Source organism: Oncorhynchus clarkii, chromosome 25 (genome assembly GCF_045791955.1).
Source record: "Oncorhynchus clarkii lewisi isolate Uvic-CL-2024 chromosome 25, UVic_Ocla_1.0, whole genome shotgun sequence".
Taxonomy (NCBI): Eukaryota; Metazoa; Chordata; class Actinopteri; order Salmoniformes; family Salmonidae; genus Oncorhynchus; species Oncorhynchus clarkii.
This window is the reverse complement of record NC_092171.1, coordinates 30,996,301-31,015,632: the sequence shown is the minus strand read 5'-3', so window position 1 is coordinate 31,015,632 and position 19,332 is coordinate 30,996,301. Positions and strand designations below refer to the sequence as shown.

The 19,332-nt window shown below is 39.4% G+C and overlaps 1 protein-coding gene across 1 annotated transcript; it reads right to left on the bottom strand.

Annotated features, from left to right (window-relative positions):
- On the bottom strand, positions 1–8,860 carry LOC139384208 (galectin-3-like). The gene is made up of 5 exons (XM_071128939.1): positions 8,688–8,860; positions 2,629–3,072; positions 2,329–2,417; positions 888–1,056; positions 1–499 (listed from the first exon to the last, which is right to left on the bottom strand). Exons 1-5 carry the CDS (start codon positions 8,691–8,693, stop codon positions 344–346), a joined length of 864 nt encoding a protein of 287 aa, XP_070985040.1. The 5' UTR covers positions 8,694–8,860; the 3' UTR covers positions 1–343.
- Between the last annotated feature and the right edge of the window lie 10,472 nt (positions 8,861–19,332).

The window sequence follows — 19,332 nt, the reverse complement described above, 5'->3', positions numbered from 1 at the left end:
ATGTTTGAGTATAACATTGGATTTTTATTGGATATAGGTGGTTTACATTAAAATGTATGTACCTATTCAGACTTAAAACCAATGAATTTGTAAGTTAAGTTGTTGACTTTTTCCTCTTATTAAAAGACTAAGAAAATATATTTTTCTACAGAGAATATACCAGCTTAGTAGAAGTACAGAATATGATGGTAGTACTACTGGGTAAAGCTTGAGACTCAAGCTACTGTATGTTTCTGTTGAAAGCCAATGATGGAAGGTCACTGGAACCATAAAAATAGAACCCGAGGGACTTTGACTAATCTGGTCATTCTATTTCTATGGCTGAAACCAACCCTGCTAGATCTTATAGTTTGTCAATCTCCACAGACGTGAGGGTGACATCATTATAGATGACCAGGTGTTTGATGGATTGGATATCACGGATGCGGTGTTTGAACTCCAGGATGTGTGAGCTGTTCACTGCCACCTTGAACTCACTGTTAGTGCACATTATCTTCATCTGGAAAAACACAGGACCACAAACTCATTATTATGCAAAATCAAAGAATGTGTTAAGATATGACTGAAATGTAAATTAATATATGGATTGTAAAACATGATCTGTTGATCATGAATAACATTTTAATTTGTTTGACATTATTTTTTAAAATCATACAACTGAAAATATCTTGAGATGAATACAGGAGTGTCTAAAGATATTTTCCAAATGGCACCCTAATCCCCATTTAGAGCACTACTTTTGACCAAAGCATGTTCTGTTCAAAAGTAGTGTACTATATAGGGGTGTGCCATTTGGGACACAACCTAATTCCCAATGGACCCCAGCCATCATTTTTTTTAAACTCTGATTGGTTGACATGAAGTAAACCAGAAGATTGATTCCTCACCTCGAAGGGCTGTCCCTGAGTGAAGGGGAAGTGATTGTGCTCCCGCTCCTCTTTTCCCCATGTATTGCCTATCTGACTGTTCCGCACAATCGTTTTCTTTCCCTGGTCATTAAAGCGTGGGTTGAAGTGCATGGCAATGTCATTCCCTTTGGTTAGATTGATGGTGAACCTACAGGGAGATAATAGCAGTGTTCATACCAACTCCTTGTGACTCATTTTATTTGCAAACAATTTGTTTGGCTTGACAATGAGCAATGGTGTTTCAAGAGCACAAACATATTTGGGACGAAGCTAATAACATAGTGGTAAACCTTGGATTTTGTGACAATTCCATCACCAATGCGTTTATCTTGTAGTGTCGATTACAAGTCAGACAACAGCATTATGTTTTGTGATGAATGTGTGTGTGTTCTATGAGCCACATGCTCAACAGCACTCGGCGACGGTTTCCATGGTGATGTGAGCTTTTTGAGTTTGTGGCCATAGTTACTGTAGGTCTACTCTTGACTTTAAAGTGATTGGTATTATCTGGTTTTGAAATAATCACAAATCATTTGTTCTATTCTCACCCATTGTCCTTACATCAGTTAAATTGTATTCAGGTGAGGATTGGAAATAATGATGTCAAGATGCTCTATTGGGATTACTGTCTGCCAACCTCTTTCAAAAGGGGCCTCATTGATTTACATTTGACAGTAATCTAGATTTGTTAACTACCCAGAGCTTGATTATCTAGATTGCCAACCCAGCACACAAGTAAAAAAAAGAAAGAAAAGAAAGTTGTATAACTAACTAGCCATTAGCAATGCTAACGCTAGCTAGCAGCGTTAACGTGCCTGGAAAGTCGAGGTGGGTGGAGTGGAGATGGACACTGATGGGTCCGTTTAAACACTCGCTTAGATTGCACTGCAATTCATTTGAATCTGATAAGGTAATTGGTTAGTTAAATATTTGGCCACACAAAGTTAACCAGCGTTAGCTTGCTAACGTTATGGACTTATTTTGTACGGAATGTGTTAGCGTGTACCTAGAACTTCTATTAGTCTCTGTTTACATCCTGAGATAGATACTTATGCATCACACACTTTGAACAAAGGAACAACCGTTTGTATTTTAGTCCTTATTAGATTGAGAGTAGCAGTAGAAGTAGCCAGGTCCCAGATTTGTTTGTGCCATCATTCCAACTCCTTGTCATCCTATACATGAAATTTGGCATGACAAGTGGCAAGGAGTGGTATGATGGCACAAACAGACTAGTACTTAGGTTATGGTATAAGAAGTTTGCAGGCAACATATAAAGGAAAGGCATGCCATTTGAGTAACTACTGCTGGCTACAAGACTAAAATAACTGAGCAACACTAAGAATCAAAGTGTGGAAATAGCTACAGTGTAGATCTTCACAATTTACCACAGAAACTATATTTTGTTGTGAATACTGACATTTTGGCATTTTGGTTAACTGTCCCACGAATTGTAATGAGCATCTTGTCGTAGCATCCATTTGGCAGGTTCAGGTCATATGGCACTTTCTGTTGGGGAAATAAAATTAGTTTTTTGAAAACAGCAAATAAAAACAGCCAAAACCAATTGAGTGTCATTAGGACAGGCTTACAACAATGTCTGAGTAGAGGTCATGAGAGATAATCTGTCACAAAGATAGGTTCTGCATGGTTCAGAACTTTCTCATGGTTTTTCAAACCGTCATACCCAACATCCTCAGGGTTGAATGTCTTCTCTTACCAGTGAACTATGTTGTGGAGCAGTTGGTTGGGCAGGGCCTGGACCGGGGCTTGGGCTTGGCCATCCGGGTGCAGTAGGTTGGCTAATCTGTCCTGGCTGCCCTGGCCATGTCGGCTGACTGGGCTGTCCCCCACCTGGTTGTCCGGGCCATGAGGGTTGGGAAGGGTTTGGTTGTTGTCCAGGCCACATGGGGGCGGGCTGGCCTGGTTGCTGCTGTCCAGGCCAAGCCGGTTGACCACCAGGCTGGCCTGGTTGCTGCTGTCCAGGCCAAGCCGGTTGACCACCAGGCTGGCCTGGTTGCTGCTGTCCAGGCCAAGCCGGTTGACCACCAGGCTGTCCTGGCCATGTTGGCTGGTTGGGTTGCCCACCAGGCCACACACCCCCACTACTCTGCTGGTTGTTCTGGCTTGGCCAGCCCGGTTCACCACCCAGAGCATCTGAAAGCTGTAGGGAAAGAGGGGAAGCAGAGCGGGGTGAGAGAGGTGAAGCAGAGCGGGGTGAGAGAGCGGGGTGAGAGAGGGGAAGCAGAGCAGGGTGAGAGAGGGGAAGCAGAGCAGGGTGAGAGAGGGGAAGCAGAGCAGGGTGAGAGAGGGGAAGCAGAGCATTGTGAGAGAGGGGATAGGTAGTGTGCACAAGAGGATGTGTCTCCTTGCTTAATTTCTCACTGGACCCAGCTAGCACATAATGTTCTGAGAACCATTTGTTTCTTAGAGCGTGGAGTCCTATGGTTATTTTGCATACAACCTACCCACAACTTTCTGGGAATGGTGCAGGATAGTGGTTTGGCTTTGGCATATTCTCAGCACATTTAAGGAACTTGACAAAATAACAACTTTCTTGGTATTTCATTACTTTAACAAAATGTGTCTTAAAAGTTCAAACATGGTTACCTTTCATTTCAATTTTGGTCATGTTCTAGGAATGTTCAACTGGTTTGACATTAGTCCATATTAGGCTCACTTGGGCCGAAGATGTCTCCTAATTTTTTTTTGAAGGTCTATGTCCCTAGAGATGGAAAATGTGTGATTGCAGTGCAGCAATCACACCAGTCGGTATAAGATAGAACGTTGCGGCCCGCCCACCTGTGGGGGGAAAACAATCTGTGGTTACCTAGGCTCCATTGATTCACAGCAAAAACTTGCATTTTTCAAATGCAATTCTCTTGTTATCTGCTTGTTTTAGTCAGTCAATTACAAAACTACATTTAAGAAAAGTACAACATTTCTAAAGATCCCTTTTCCACATTGCCTCCTCGCAACTGTTTTCTCACTACTTAGAAAAACTTAATATTGTAGGGCTTCCCTCACGGCCCTTTTCATGATGCTGCTAACCACGTGAGTGAGTGCTAGCTACCAACTGGAACATTAAGCTAGCAAAACCAACAACACAGACTACACAGCTACAAGTAGGTTTTACCTGAGATTACATGTTTTCCACACACAGTAGCTACACGTAGCCTACATGGACACCGGGTCCCCACATTTCCCACGCTGAATAGCCTGAAGCCACAGGGCTCTTCTCGCAGGCTCCATTTCCCTACATAGTTTCATTGAACCGTAGGTCGGGATTTTTTACTTGGTTAACAAGCAGTTTTTTGGCATGTTTTATCATTTCTGTATAACAAAAAATGAACAATGAAGTTGGCTCTTTTACAATGGGGGGGTCAATGGGAAAGAATGTTTGTATTCCCCAATTTGTGGGCGTGGTTGAGGGGAATTCCTTCTTATGACATGAATAACGACTCGGTAGCTTGCTGAGTGTTATCACTCTTTATTTCATCCCATACATTTTTTCCCCTGACAAACAATGTCATACAACAAGTTATTGCTCACTTATACATATATGTGCAATTGGAAAGCTTAGATTCACAGCTATCCTGCAGACAATTTCAAAATGTTCAGGTCAACAGAACTTTGACTTATGTTAGATATCAAATTTACCTGTATAAAATGGCTTTAAAAAGGGAAAGCATGATGCATTTAAATCACTTTAAAAAAGTGATTTGGAAAGGTAAGGAAATTACCTTTCAAATTATATATAAAACCAACTGACATGACCAGCTACAACTATTGTAAAAAATAAAATACATCTCCCATATGTGCCATTGACATTAAAATGTTGAAAGCTTAGCCATAGAATTCCATGTAATTGGACAGCTAAGTTTTTGTATTCTAACTTTGATAAGAGGCAGCAAATTGCACACACACATCTAGGCCTGATTATTAAAAGGATTTGTAGATACAGGTCCATCAGAGAATTCACACATTAACCCCACAGAAGCCTTTTTCCAATATAGCCACCAAACTACTCAATGGGGTCTTATTGAACCACACCTGTTTGAAATGTAATTGTAGTAACACCAGAAATATCTTAAAATGTTAATGTAGAATGATGTAGAATACACAACCACATGACAGGTGTGCCAGATATACAGATGTTAAATTATTCACATAATTGTGTTAAGGTGCCCAAAAAGGGTGGCTACTTTGAAGAATCTTAAAATATATTTTGATTTGTTTAACACTTTTGTTTACTACATGATTCCATGTGTTATTTCATAGTTTCTTTACTATTATTCTACAATGTAGAAAATAGTAAAAATAAAGAGTAGGTGTCCAAACTTTGGACAGGTACTGTATATTGAGGCAAACATTAGATAGTACCCTATTGGCAAAATAGAACTCAATTGATTGAACATTAACATTGTAATTTACATTGACAGTGAATTCGGAAAGTATTCAGATCCCTTTACCTTTTCAAAATCTTTGTTACGTTACAGCCTTATTCTAAAATGTATTAATCTACACACAATATCCCATATTGACAAAGTGAAAACAGGTTTTTAGAAATGTTGGCAAATGTATATTTAAAAAAAAAAAACTTATTTACATAACTATTCAGACCCTTTGCTATGAGGCTCGCAATAGAGGTGCATCCTGTTTCCATTGATCATCCTTGTTTCTACAACTTTATTGGAGTCCACCTATGATAAATTAAATTGATTGGACATGGATTTGGAAAGGCACTCACCTGTCTGTATAAAAAGGTCCCACAGTTGACGGGGCATGTCTGAGCAAAAACCAAGCCACGAGGTTGAAGGAATTGTCCATAGAGCTCCAAGACAGGATTGCGTCGAGGCACAGACCTGACGAAGGGTACCAAAAAAAATGTCTGCAGCATTGAAGGTCCCCAAGAACAGTGGCCTCCATTCATTCATTCATAAAAAAAAATTTTTTTTTAAATCTACTTTTAACCCTTTTTCTCCCCAATTGGTAGTTACAGTCTTGTCCCATCGCTGCTACTCCCGTACGGACTTGGGAGAGGTGAAGGTCGATTGTCATGTGTCCTCCAAGCCGCACTGCTTCTTGACCCACTGCTTGCTTAACCTGGAAGCCAGCCGCACCAATGTGTCGGAGGAAACACCGTAAAACTGGCGACCAAAGTCAGAATGCATGCTTGCCTGCCACAAGGAGTCGATAGAGCGCGATGGCATAAGGCCATCCTGGCCGGCCAAACCCTCCACGAATGATGCTGGGCCAATTGTGCACTGCTTTGAGACTGCCTGGGATCGAACACGGGTTTGTAGTGACACCTCTAGCACTGCAGCCTCCATCATTCTTAAATGGAAGAAGTTTGGAACCACCAAGACTCTTCCTAGAGCTAGCCTCCCAGCCAAACAGCAATCGGGGGAGAAGGGCCTTGGTCAGGGAGGTGACCAAGAACCCGATGGGCACCCTGACAGAGCTCCAGAGTTCCTCTGTTGAGATGGTAGAACCTTGCAGAAGGACAACCATCTGTGCAGCACTCCAGCAATCAGGCTTTTATGGTCGAGTGTCCAGACGGAAGCCACTCCTCAATAAAAAGGCATGACAGCCCGCTTGGAGTTTGCCAAAAGGCCCCTAAAGGACTCAGACAATGAGAAACAAGATTCTCTGGTCTGATGAAACCAAGATTGAACTCCTTGAACTGAATTCCAAGTGTCACGTCTGGAGGAAACCTGGCACCATCCCTATGGTGAAGCATGGTGGTGGCAGCAGGAATGGCATATCACTGCAGAATGCTGTGGTAGCCATGCTGGTTAAGTGTACCTTGAATTTGAAATATAATCACTGACACCAATATAAAAAAAAAAAGCATGGAGGAGGTGTGGTGGTGCGGTCACCAGCAAAGCGCCACCACACCTCCATGCTTCTTTTTTTATTTAACTAGTCATTTAAGAACCAATTCTTATTTTCAATGAGGGCCTAGGAACAGTGGATTAACTGCCTTGTTCAGGGGCACAGATGTTTTACCTTGTCAGCTCAGGGATTTGATCTAGCAACCTTGTTGGGAGTCCAACACTCTAACCACTAGGCTACCTGCCGCCCCAGTGGGAACTACACTCAGTGGGAACCACACATGCGGAGCTCAGCCGTTCACCTACTTTGCGTCTCACAAAGACAGAGGTTGGAACCCAAAATCTCACATTTGGACTGATGAGGAAAATAAACTATTTATAATAAGGATGTAACGCAACAAAATGTGGAAAAATTCAAGAGGTATGAATACTTTCTGAATGCACTGTATAGTGCATCCATGTAGCCTATTTATATTTAAATGCAGTCATCTCTGCTTTCATTTGAAGCATATTTTTTATCCTTCACTTGTTTGTGACAATTACAAACACTTTGACAACTTTGCATTTGTAGTCAACTTCATTTTTAAGTTATCGGCGGTCACAGTCAGACAGCACGAAGAAGTTGATCTATGTTTAGCTGAGATCTGTGAATAAAATGACGTGGATGGGCAAAAAATCTAAAACATCTAATGACGCACTCAGCTGTTCTGCGAGTCGTCGGAGGTAAGTAACTGGTTTTGGGAAACAGCTGGGAGATTGAATGATGCTCCTACGAAGGTTCTAACGATGAACTTTGACTTAAGATGCTGGGCCCTGAACATTTCCGAAAATGTGTCTGATGGATAGCTGTGAATCTAAGCTTTCCAATGATATATGATTAAAGGGCATACGTGAGAAATGATTTGGTGTAAACTGACGTTGTTTGTCATAGGGTCAAATGAATGGGATGGAGGAATGAAAGAGTGATAACACAGAAAGCTACAATTGCTGCACTGCTATCACACATTTTTCAACTGGAGGGACATAAACCTTTGAAAAAAATATAATCTTATGAGACATCGTCGGCCCATGTGAGCCCAACACCCCAAATGTTCTCAAATAGTTCAGTGAACGTTCTTCAGTGGGAATTTCAGTACTTCTGCATAGCGTTTCCTACAGGTTTCTTTATTTAAAAGTAATGTCCTCAAATTCTTCCAAGAACGTTAAGAAAATGTTGCATGAAAACATTATTAGAACGTTCTCTGAACGTTACTAAAGTTATTTAAAGACATACATTCTGTTCTCAGCATAAAAATAACTCACTCTCCTTTATCTTGTTAAGTGTGATCAGGTGCATTTGCTGCACCCACTAACAGGCCACACCTGATCTTAATGAGTGCTTGTTTCCTTTGAAATGGGGTCTGTTTGAACAGACTAAAATTAACAGCTTTGTAGGCATAAAAACAAAATGGCATGCTTGCGCCATTCTGGAGGTGCATTGGAATAAATCCACAGGCAATTATAGGGTTGAATCTCACTGATGCCGTGTCACAAAAACAAATTGCAAGATTAATGCCTAAGGAAATTAAATTTACATGTGCTTGGCGTTCAAAAAATTTAAATAATAATAAGCTAGCAGCGTTGTTAAAAGTCTTGAAACATTCAGTGAAAGTTAAGGAAGTTATTAAAAAACCTCAAAATAACCTCGAATTTTAATCTCTGAGTGTTAATAAAACCTCACAGGAAAACTTAAGGATCCAGAGTAAAACATTTGCATAATCTCCCTGCAATCTAAAAATAAACATTCCCAGAACAGGCTTCATTTTTTCTTCCTGAAACATACGTTCCCACAACTTCCAAGGAACCAAATGTGCTAGCTGGAGAAATACAGTGAGCTCTTTATTGCTTATAGTATTAAGCACTCTTGCAATTTGATTGAATATTAGAAAAAGTGTTTACTTACATCCATTGTATCTGAAAAGGAGAGTAAAATGTTTGAGTTAAAATTATTGTATGTTTTAAATACTTCAAACCATACAGGCCTTGAGAGGAAAGTATGCTCAAATGTTTATGACAAACATTAGCCATAGTCTTTTCTGTGGAACCATACAGGTAGGTAATGTTTTCTGTACAGAATTATAAGAATGCATTCATGTCATAAGACTGTATCAATCAGGGGAACACCTACCCTATCCTCACCACACCCATTTGGAATTATTTCATATGCATCAGACCAGAGCTAATTTGAGTCAGGATATTGGTGGAGGTAAGTTGTTTATTTCAACAGACAAAGCCATAATACCGGTCTGACATTCTACCCACCTGCCCCACACACACCCTTCGCTCCTCCAGGTACATCTCCCTTTAGCAGCCCTGCAGTAGACTAAAAACTACGGGTGACAGGGCTTTCAGTTGCTCCGCGACTGTGGAGCGCACTTCCAGACACTATTAGGGCTGCAGAGTCTCAGTCCTTCTTTAAGGCACAGCTCAAGACTGTGCTTTCAGAAAAGCTTTCAAGGACCTCTGCTAGTATTCTGGAAACACCTGTATATAACTTTGTTGTCTGTGTTTTTATTATTATACATATCTTTTTTTTTAATAATGTGCACCTTGAGTCTGAGAAAAGCACTTTACAAATTAAAATAATCATTATAGACTATAATATATAATAGCTCTGAACACATTACATACATTTCAAAAGTAAACTAAAAGTATTTATTCAAAATTAGCCTACTTCCTGGATTCTTTGTGTACCATGAGGCCTAACTAACAATTGTCATGGTCATGAGGAGGGATGATTCTCTGCTATATTTAGATTCCTAACTGGATATGTACTGACTGCTATTACTATCCTATCAGACACAGTAGAAATGTGAAAACAGAGGGGCTGTAGTAAAAGAAAAGCACTACAAAAAAATTGCACTTATAATTTTCCTAATAGCTCGGACTTTGCTTAGAACTTCTTTATTGAGGAAAGATGTACGACTGTGATACAGTATGCGGTTGTCTCACATAGCGATCTTAAGATGAATGCACTAACCAAGTAGCTCTGGATAGGAGCATCTGCTTAATGACTAAAATGTACATGTAGAAATGAAAACATGAAAGAACACAGGACAGGTAGGAACATGATAAGTTGACTTAGAGTGAAAAATACTTCCTACCTAGAGCAAACATTCAGTCATATTGCTCAGTTTTGTGGAATGTTCAGTGCCTCATGGAAACTGCACTTTTTGAAAAACGAGTTCCAAAAGGGTCCTTTGGCTGTCCCCATAGGAGAACCCTTTTTTCCCCCAGGTAGAACATTTTTAGTTCCAGGTAGAACACTCACTGGAAAGGGTTTTACATGGAACCCAAATGGGTTCTACCTTACACAAACAAGGGTTCTTTAAAGGGTTCTATTATGGGGGCCAGCCGAAGAACAGTTCTAGATAGTAATAATTTTTCTAAGATTGTGGTTGAATCGTGAATCGCAGATACTATCTTCTGTAAAAAAAATTTAAAAAAAACTTTCCGGTCCTCACTCGTTTTGCAAGGCCATTGATCAACTTAAGCAGCAGGAATCCATTTGGGATCGTTGACAAGCCATGTTTAAGCGGTGTGCGCTGTGATACAGAAGATATCATACTGCATATCCAGTGTGAGATACTGTATATCTAACCATCCGACATTAAAATCTCTTCCTGGTTATGTAATATGCCCTCTATCTTCCTACACAAAAGCTGTCGTAAAATTCAACGTGAACCTTCCTTAAAACTAATATTAGTATAACAATGCACAAAAACGAATTTCTCAAGATCACAGTACAAGCAGCTGATACACAATACAAAGCATTGGCTGGTGTATGACCCAAATGAAGAAATACCTGTTAGTAGCTCCGTTCAGTTGGCAGAGATACAGTAGACAGGGAAAGATGTGTGTCAGGGCGTATATAAACGGGTTTCCCCCACAAGGCCACACCTTTATTTCCCTGTCTCGCTTCTGAGAGACCACACCCGCAGAGTAACTTTCCCACCAGCATTAAAAGTATGTACAACAAAATGGCGCACAGGTTTCTATGTGTTTATTTGTGAGTTTCTTTCTTAAACAGTACAATTATGAATAATACTAATATGAGGTTCTTACAGTTATCTATTAAATGTTTAGTTATGATGAGAGAAACCTTTCCACGGAAAATCTCCATGTGTATACATGTTGCGCCTCTGGAAGGGTGTGTTTGCAGACTGTCCAAACCACAAAGGTCTAATGCACAGCAAAAAAAACATAGTCCGTTTCTATGGTTTGTGGGTGTGGTTGGAATGCTATCAAGCATACTTTTTAAGGGTGCGTTGTTTGTAGAAGTCAAACCCAAAATATACAGGTTAGAACAAGAGGATTCTAATATCCCATAACTCTTTGCCTAATTGCGGAATAATTCTAAACAATGGGACCAGCAATGTGAGCGAAAATAACTGTACAGAAAATTCCCCATCAAAGTGGAAAATAAACACAATCGTAGTGAATTTGATCTAATTACTCAGCAAACACATAGTATAACTGTTTTACTGTCATTCTAATAATTTATCTACAGACACTTATTACTTGATTTCCTGACTGCTGGGCACTTTTTCAATGCAAATACTGTAGCATCAACAATGGCACTGGCCCTGGGTTTGTTTTCAAACGCTTCTGCATGGACTTATTAAGGGTGCGTTTGTAAATTGCCTCCAGTGTGTGAGAGTGCACTCTGGGTGGTAACGTCAGAGCGTTGTCAGATTGCCTGTTCATACATTAAGAGCGTTTTGCTCTAGGAGCGTTCAGAGCGCACTCTGGGCGTAAGGTTGATGAGGAGTAGGGTTGATCTGAGTGTTCTGATCTCACAACGACAGTCAACCACCCAAGCTAACTGGCTAAAGTTGGCTAGCTTGCTAGCTACTTCCAGACACAAATGAGAAAACACCTCACTGACCATTTTACTCACCCTAGCAGAGCTGATTATACTGCTTTTATGTTATCTAGAGTGTCAGTGACTGTAACTGTGCTGCTGGCAACAATTTAATTACTTTTTTTGCAAACGTTTACTGACACCGGTCATATTCTTCGGGTGATGTGCGTTAGTAAATTGATCCGTTATTGCGCGGTCTGGCACACTCAGAGTACTCTGAAATCGGAATAGATAGCCAGAGTCAATTTACTAACGCAGTAAATATACCGTTAGTAAATATATATTTATATAGGCAAGGTTTTGGTGTGTAGAGTGCATTATTTAAAAAATATATATATATATATAATAAAACAATTGGGGGGGGGGGGGGGGTTAACTTGTTTGAACTCCAAGTACAGATATCAATTAATTTCCTTATACATTAATCATGCAAACACATTTCTTGTTTATGATGACAGAGCATCAGTGAGATTTGAGCTTATGATCTTCTGTTTTCTATCCCTGGAATTAGTCCACTGTGCCACCAGGATGGAGCTAGAATGCCATCTTTTATTACGCATACAAAGCTGTCCATTTTAGTCTATTCAAACAATACCTCATTTCAAAGGAAACAACTCATCTAGCATATAACTTTCTGAGAACTATATGTGTCTAAGACATTGGTGAGAGTGTGCTTGTCCAATGGTTATTTTGCACACAACCTTCCCACAATGTTCTGGGAATGGCTCAAGATACCTATCTACCACATAAAGTTATAAGAACCTGAACCATATGTTTCTTAGGTGGACATTTCAGTAATTCAGCATAACGTTTCCTACAGGTTTCCTCATGGTTCTATTTAAAGTTATGTTCTCAAGTTGTTCAGACAACATTCTGAAACAACTTTCTTCTGTGAGGAATTTCAGTACTTCAGCATAATGTGTTCTGCAGGTGTCCTCATGGTTCTATTTAAGTTCATGTTCTCAGAACATTAAGAAAACGTTCCATAAAAAAACAAGAAACATTAGCAATGTTCAAAGAATGTAGTACAGCCCTCGTTTCTCAGAACAAGAATAGATTGATGAGTTTCAGAAGAAAGGTCTTTGTTTCTGGCCATTTTGAGCCTGTAATCAAACCCACAAATGCTGATGCTCCAGATACTCAACTAGTCTGAAGAAGGCCAGTTTTATTGCTTCTTTAATCAGAACAACAGTTTTCAGCTGTGCTAACATAATTGCAAAAGTGTTTTCTAAAGATCAATTAGCCTTTTAAAATGAGAAACTTGGATTAACTAACACAATGTGCCATTGGAACACAGGAGTGATGGTTGCTGATAATGGGCCTCTGTACGCCTATGTAGATATTCCATTAAAAAAATCAGCCGTTTCCAGCTACAATTGTCATTTACAACATTAACAATGTCTACACTGTATTTCTGATCAATTTGATGTTATTGTAATGGACCAAAAATGTGCTTTTCTTTAAAAAACAAGGACATTTCTAAGTGACCCCAAACTTTTGAACGGTAGTATATGCATTCCTTAAAGCTTTAGATTATGAACCATAGAGAAATAGCTGCTAATTTGATTGCAATTTAAAAGAGTCTATGTACACTGTGTTATTTAATTTTAAAGTTGTTTGTTATTTGGCAACCTCTCCAGCACATAATGATGTGCCTTGTGCTCTTACCTCAGCTACACTTTAAACAAGTTAGGCTTCTCCTAGCACACACACGCACACACACACACAAATACACACACATGCAAATGCACACTCAGCATTGCACACACACACAATTGTAAGTATCCTTATTTGATGTCATGCATGGGACATAAGTGAGTGCCTTACTTAGAAAGTGCATAACAAATGATAGATTGTAAGGATACTCATACACTATCCAATGGTCTGTCTGTGGCTTCTTTCTTCCTTACCCCGTCACAAAGCTGGTATATGATTCAGATAAGGTCAAATTTACTGACTGAAAGGTCAATTTACCCTGAATGGCTTCACAACTCACAACTGAACTGACTTGCCTGGTTAAATAAAGGTTAAATTAATCATCAACATTTCTAGGAATGTGACCAGTGTTGAGCCAGAGTCTTACACCTTGGATCAAAGAGAGAACCTGTCAGAAACACTGACATTTCCACAGAATAACATTTTTACTATTCTCCCAAACCTTAGAAATCTTTAATATCTTTAATATACAGTGCCTAAAATACAGTCTTCTCCTTGTATGAGCTGAAAGTTTAGAGGGACGGCCAGGTCTTGGTAGATTTGCAGTGGTCTGATACTCCTTCCATTTCAATATTATCGCTTGCACAGTGCTCCTTGGGATGTTTAAAGCTTGGGAAATCTTTTTGTATCCAAATCCGGCTTTAAACTTCTTCACAACAGTATCTCGGACCTGCCTGGTGTGTTCCTTGTTCTTCATGATGCTCTCTGTGCTTTTAACGGACCTCTGAGACTATCACAGTGCAGGTGCATTTATACGGAGACTTGATTACACACAGGTGGATTGTATTTATCATCATTAGTCATTTAGGTCAACATTGGATCATTCAGAGATCCTCACTGAACTTCTGGAGAGAGTTTGCTGCACTGAAAGTAAAGGGGCTGAATAATTTTGCACGCCCAATTTTTCAGTTTTTGATTTGTTAAAAAAGTTTGAAATATCCAATAAATGTCGTTCCACTTCATGATTGTGTCCCACTTGTTGTTGATTCTTCACAAAAAAATACAGTTTTATATCTTTATGTTTGAAGCCTGAAATGTGGCAAAAGGTCGCAAAGTTCAAGGGGGCCGAATACTTTCGCAATGCACTGTACACTCTTATCCAAAGAAACTTGCAGTAGTGCATACATACATTTTGAAACTTTTATTGAGTACTGGTACTGTGTGGGAATTGAACCCACAATGCTTGCATTTCATTTCAAGTGCCATGCTCTACCAACTGAGCCACACAGGACCACCAATGTCAAACCAGTTGGACAAAATGTCTAGAATATTACCAAAATGTCAATTAAATGTAACAATGTTTGAACTCTTAGGATACGTTCATTTAAAGTAATGACATTTTTTTTGTCAAGTTCCTTAAATGTGCTGAGAATGTTCCAAAGCCAAGCAGGTAGCCTAGCGGTAAGAGCGTAAGGCCAGTAACTGAAAGGTTGCTGGTTCAAATCCCTGAGCTGACAAGGTAGGAATCTGTTGTTCTACCCCTGAACAAGGCAGTTCCCCAGTAGGCTGTCATTGTAAATAAGAATTTGCTCTTAACTCACTTGCCCAGTTTAATAAAGGTTAAAAGAAAAGCTATCCTGCACCATTCTGGGAAGGTTGTATAGAAAATAACCATAGCTCTCACCAAGCTCTAAGAAACATGGTTCTCAGAACGTTATGTGCTAGCTGGGATGACTGCCTGCAAAAATATTTAATGCCACCATACTTATCTCTTGAGTCCAAGCAGACAAAATAACACATTTAATGTGTTTTAAAAATCCCAGTAGATAACAAAATTATCAACTATCCAAAGGTGCAGAATTATTGGAAATTACTCTCCTTTTATGCATATTACACCAAACAATTTCAAACACATCAAATCAAATACTATTCCTGATAAAAAAAAAAAGATTGTGCAGGATTCATTCATTGGTATAATCACAATCCAATTCCATGTATTCAATACAAAGGTTGGTTTGCTCATAGTTTTGTAGACTTCCATTGGCGCACAGAAACACGGAAATAAGGAAAGGTGAATAGAATGGAGGAACATAACTGATATGAATGTATTGGCCTAAATCCACACTAAAGCAAAGCTCTATAATGAAAGGTCAGAATGTTGGAGATGAGGACTTAGGTGTAAGCCAAAGTGATGTAAAAGTAACCCAACTTCATTCACTGGGAAGCAGCTCATGGCTAAAAGCAACGGGCAATAAAACATCCCTAAAGAAACATGTTGTTCTCACCATAACTCTTCAAGACAGAGCAGGTAATTCCAATCATTTGGAAATGATCTGTGTTTAGATATAATCTATATCTTGTAATTCAGTGCGTTGTGTTCTAGTGCTGAAAGTAAGCACTAAGCAGACACTTGTTCAATTAAGGAGCCAGAGGAGACATCCCATCCCACAGTAATAACTATGTTCCTACTATGGTACAAACAAGACACTCCATCTTTGAGGCATTTGTGCTGTTGGTCTTGGTGAGCTAGTCTTAGGATATGGTTGTGGCTGAAATGACAAGCTTTTACCAGCCTGGATTCAAAATGGATTAAACAGCTTTTTTTACCCATCTACACTCAAAACCCCATAATGACAAAGTGAAAACATGTTTTTAGACATTTTTGCAAATATATTGAACATGAAAAACCAAAAACTAATTTACATAAGTATTGACACCACCGAGTAAATACTTTGTAGAAGCACTTTTGGCAGCAATTACAACTGAGTATTTCTGGCTAAGTCTCTAAGAGTTTTCCACACCTGAATTGTGCAACATTTACCCATTATTATTTTCAACATTTTTCAAGTGGTCAAATTGGTTGTTGATCATTGCTAGACAACCATTTTCAGGTCTTGCCATAGGTTTTCAAGTAGATTTAAGTCAAAACTGTAACTCGGCCACTCAGGAATATTCACTGTCCTCTTGGTAAGCAACTTCAGTGTAGATTTGGCCTTGTGTTTTAGTTTATTGTCCTGCTGAGAAATCAATTAATCTCCCAGTGTCTGGTGGAAAGCAGACTGAACCAGGTTTTCCTCTAGAATTTTGCCTGTGCTTAGCTCCATTCCGTTTCTCAGAGTTTGGGAAACCCTTGTGTACAGAATCATTGTACCATCTAAACCGCTGTAAAATTTATTTTCAAAAACCAAAAATATAGTTTTTTCAGCTGTTTGAAGCTGGTCAACAAAGACGAAAGTAAAAGACACAAAAACTAAACTTAAGAACGAAGCATAGAGAAATAGTGCACATAGCACAGATCTACAGCCTCTTAGACTTGCTTTCAATGAGAATGACAGATCTATAACTCACATTTCTATGTGAATTTGTTTGGGTCACTCAAAAAGTTACATATTTTAGCTTTAATTGCTTTGCCACATTTTTTATAGGATTATTTTAGTGCCTTGTTGCAAACAGGATGTTTGGGAATGTTTTGGAATATTTGTATTCTGTACAGGCTTTCTTCATTTTACTCTGTCAGTTAGGTTAGTACTGTGGAGTAACTACAATGTACTTTTCTCCCATCACAGCCATTCAACTGTAAATGTTTTAAAGTCACCATTGGCCTCGTGGTGAAACCTCTGAGTGGTTTCCTTCCTCTCCGGCAACTGAGTTAGGAAGGATGCCTGTATATTTGTTGTGACTGGGTGTATTAATACACCATCCAAAATGTAATTAATAACTTCACCATGCTCAAGGGGATATTCAAGGTCTTCTTTTTTAAATCTACCAATAGGTGTCCGTCCTTCTTTGCGAGGCTTGGAAAACCTCCCTGGTCTTTGTGGTTGAATCTGTGTTTGAAATCACTGCTCGACTGGGGGACCTTTCAGATCATTTTATTTGTGGGGTACAGAGATGAGGTAGTCATTCAAAAATCATGTTAAACACTATTATTGAATGCATTGTTCATACAACTTAGTATGTGACTTGTTAAGGATATGTTTACTTCTGAACTTATTTAGGCTTGCCATAACAAAAGGGGCAGAATACTTGGTGACTCACGGCATTTCAGCTTTTCATTTTTTATTAATTTGTTCAGAAAATGATAAACATAATTCCACTTTGACATTATGGGGTGTTGTGTATAGGCCAGTGACATTTAAAATATATATTTAATCCATTTTAAGTTCAGGCTGTAACAACAAAATGTGAAAAAAGTCAAGGGTTGTGAATACTTTCTGAAGGCTCTGTACATACAGTGTGAATAATTCCCAGGCTACATAAATAACTTGACTTGGAACAGACATGCATAGATCCTAGCCTACTGTGGTTTGGTGTATTTGAATAGAGCTTATCATTCCTATTTGTTTAGTAGTTCGGAAATTAAGTAATTAATATCTTTCAGTGGTTACATTTCGGGAGTAACACAGTTAACACACAAAGGCCAGAGGCAGTGGTGTTAGTGTTTAGATACTGGTGTGAATAGCTGAGTCTTGGATTTGGGTAAGTAGGATAATGTTTGTACTGGGTGGGCTTCCGTGGTATTATTAAAATGTATTCTACTGTATTCTATTGTTCTACTGCAAACTGTCGCTGTGCAATGCATTATTCTACTGTACATATAGGCCTATAGTAACCCTTTTACCATGTAGGCTATATGCGTATTGGTAACACAAGTTGATGATGATCTGAAGTTCTGTAAATGTATTTGATCATTGCTGTTCTGCTATAGACACTGTACATTTAAACACAGATGAAAAAATGACTTGTACACAATTGAGAAAAACTGTAAAATAACCTTACCTCAACCACCATAACCTTACCTCAAACCCCATCCCCTGGGGGAAGGGTCTTGCCATAGATTTTCAAGTAGATTTAAAGGAAATAGCATTTTCCCCTTAACCTAACCTAACCTTAGCCATAACCCTCAACCTTATGCTCAAACCTGGCACAACCCTTAACCTAACACCTCTAAATAGGGCTCCCCGAACTCACAATTTAACCCCTGAATGTGACTTTAGTTGTCAATACAGTGAAAGGTGTGTTACATTCCCCGGTTTCTGTGTTTGTGGGTTTGTATGCATGTGTATGTATTTCAGGAAATGGCTATCCTGGATTCCCCCAAGCAACTGATTGGTCGGCCTCGCGGCCGATTGGAGCTGACCCCGCCCTCTCGTCAGGGGATACAGCTGTCTGTAATTACAGACTCCTTCTCCAGCTGTATAAAAGCCAGTGTTCCTTCCCCTCAGAGGGAGAGCTTATTGGTATGTCCTGTTTTGGTGGTTGCTCAGAGAGTGCTTCTTGGTATGTGTTGGTTGTTGTTCTTTAAAAAAATATATTTAATTTTTTTTATGTCCTGTGTTGGTGGTTGTTCTTTGAAAAAATATATATTAATGTTTTAATGTCCTGTGTTGGTTGTTGCTCAGACAGTTTTTGTGAAGTATTTTGTAGCTGGTCCTGCTGAGGTATGTCTTTGTCACAAGGACTGTTGTGATTATTGAAATTGTTCATTTTATGTTAGCATTACTGTTTTTGTTCCCAGGGGGGAAGGGCACCTTGGGAGTGCTTAGGCAAGAGGCCTGTGGGCATACATAAACCCGTAGTATGTACTCTGTCTATGCACACTAGGTAAGACCTGGGCGGACCATCCCCTATATTTTGGTTAGTGCACCAGGTGGTGTTAAGTAGGTAAATTAGGAGAGGGGGCTCTAACTTACTTTCTTTGCTTTGGTTCTGTCCAGCCCCCTTTTCCCAAAATTACCGTGTGATGGAATAAATTCCCTGTTAATGGTAAAATTCTCTGTCATCCTTACCTGCACTTAGTCACATACCTCTTTCACTCCACGGATAGTTTAGTGTAGCAGGGTGTTGCGTTCCCCCCTCCAAGAGGTGTGAGCAACAAATGTCTATCATAACAATGTTTATGGTGTACGTACCTGTTTACAAATAGAATACTCCATCTCAATTTCCCATATTGATCTAGAGGATAATCAGATGAGAGCTTAATTAGGAAGATTGGATCCTCTAACAATTTGCCCTGTAATAAATGACG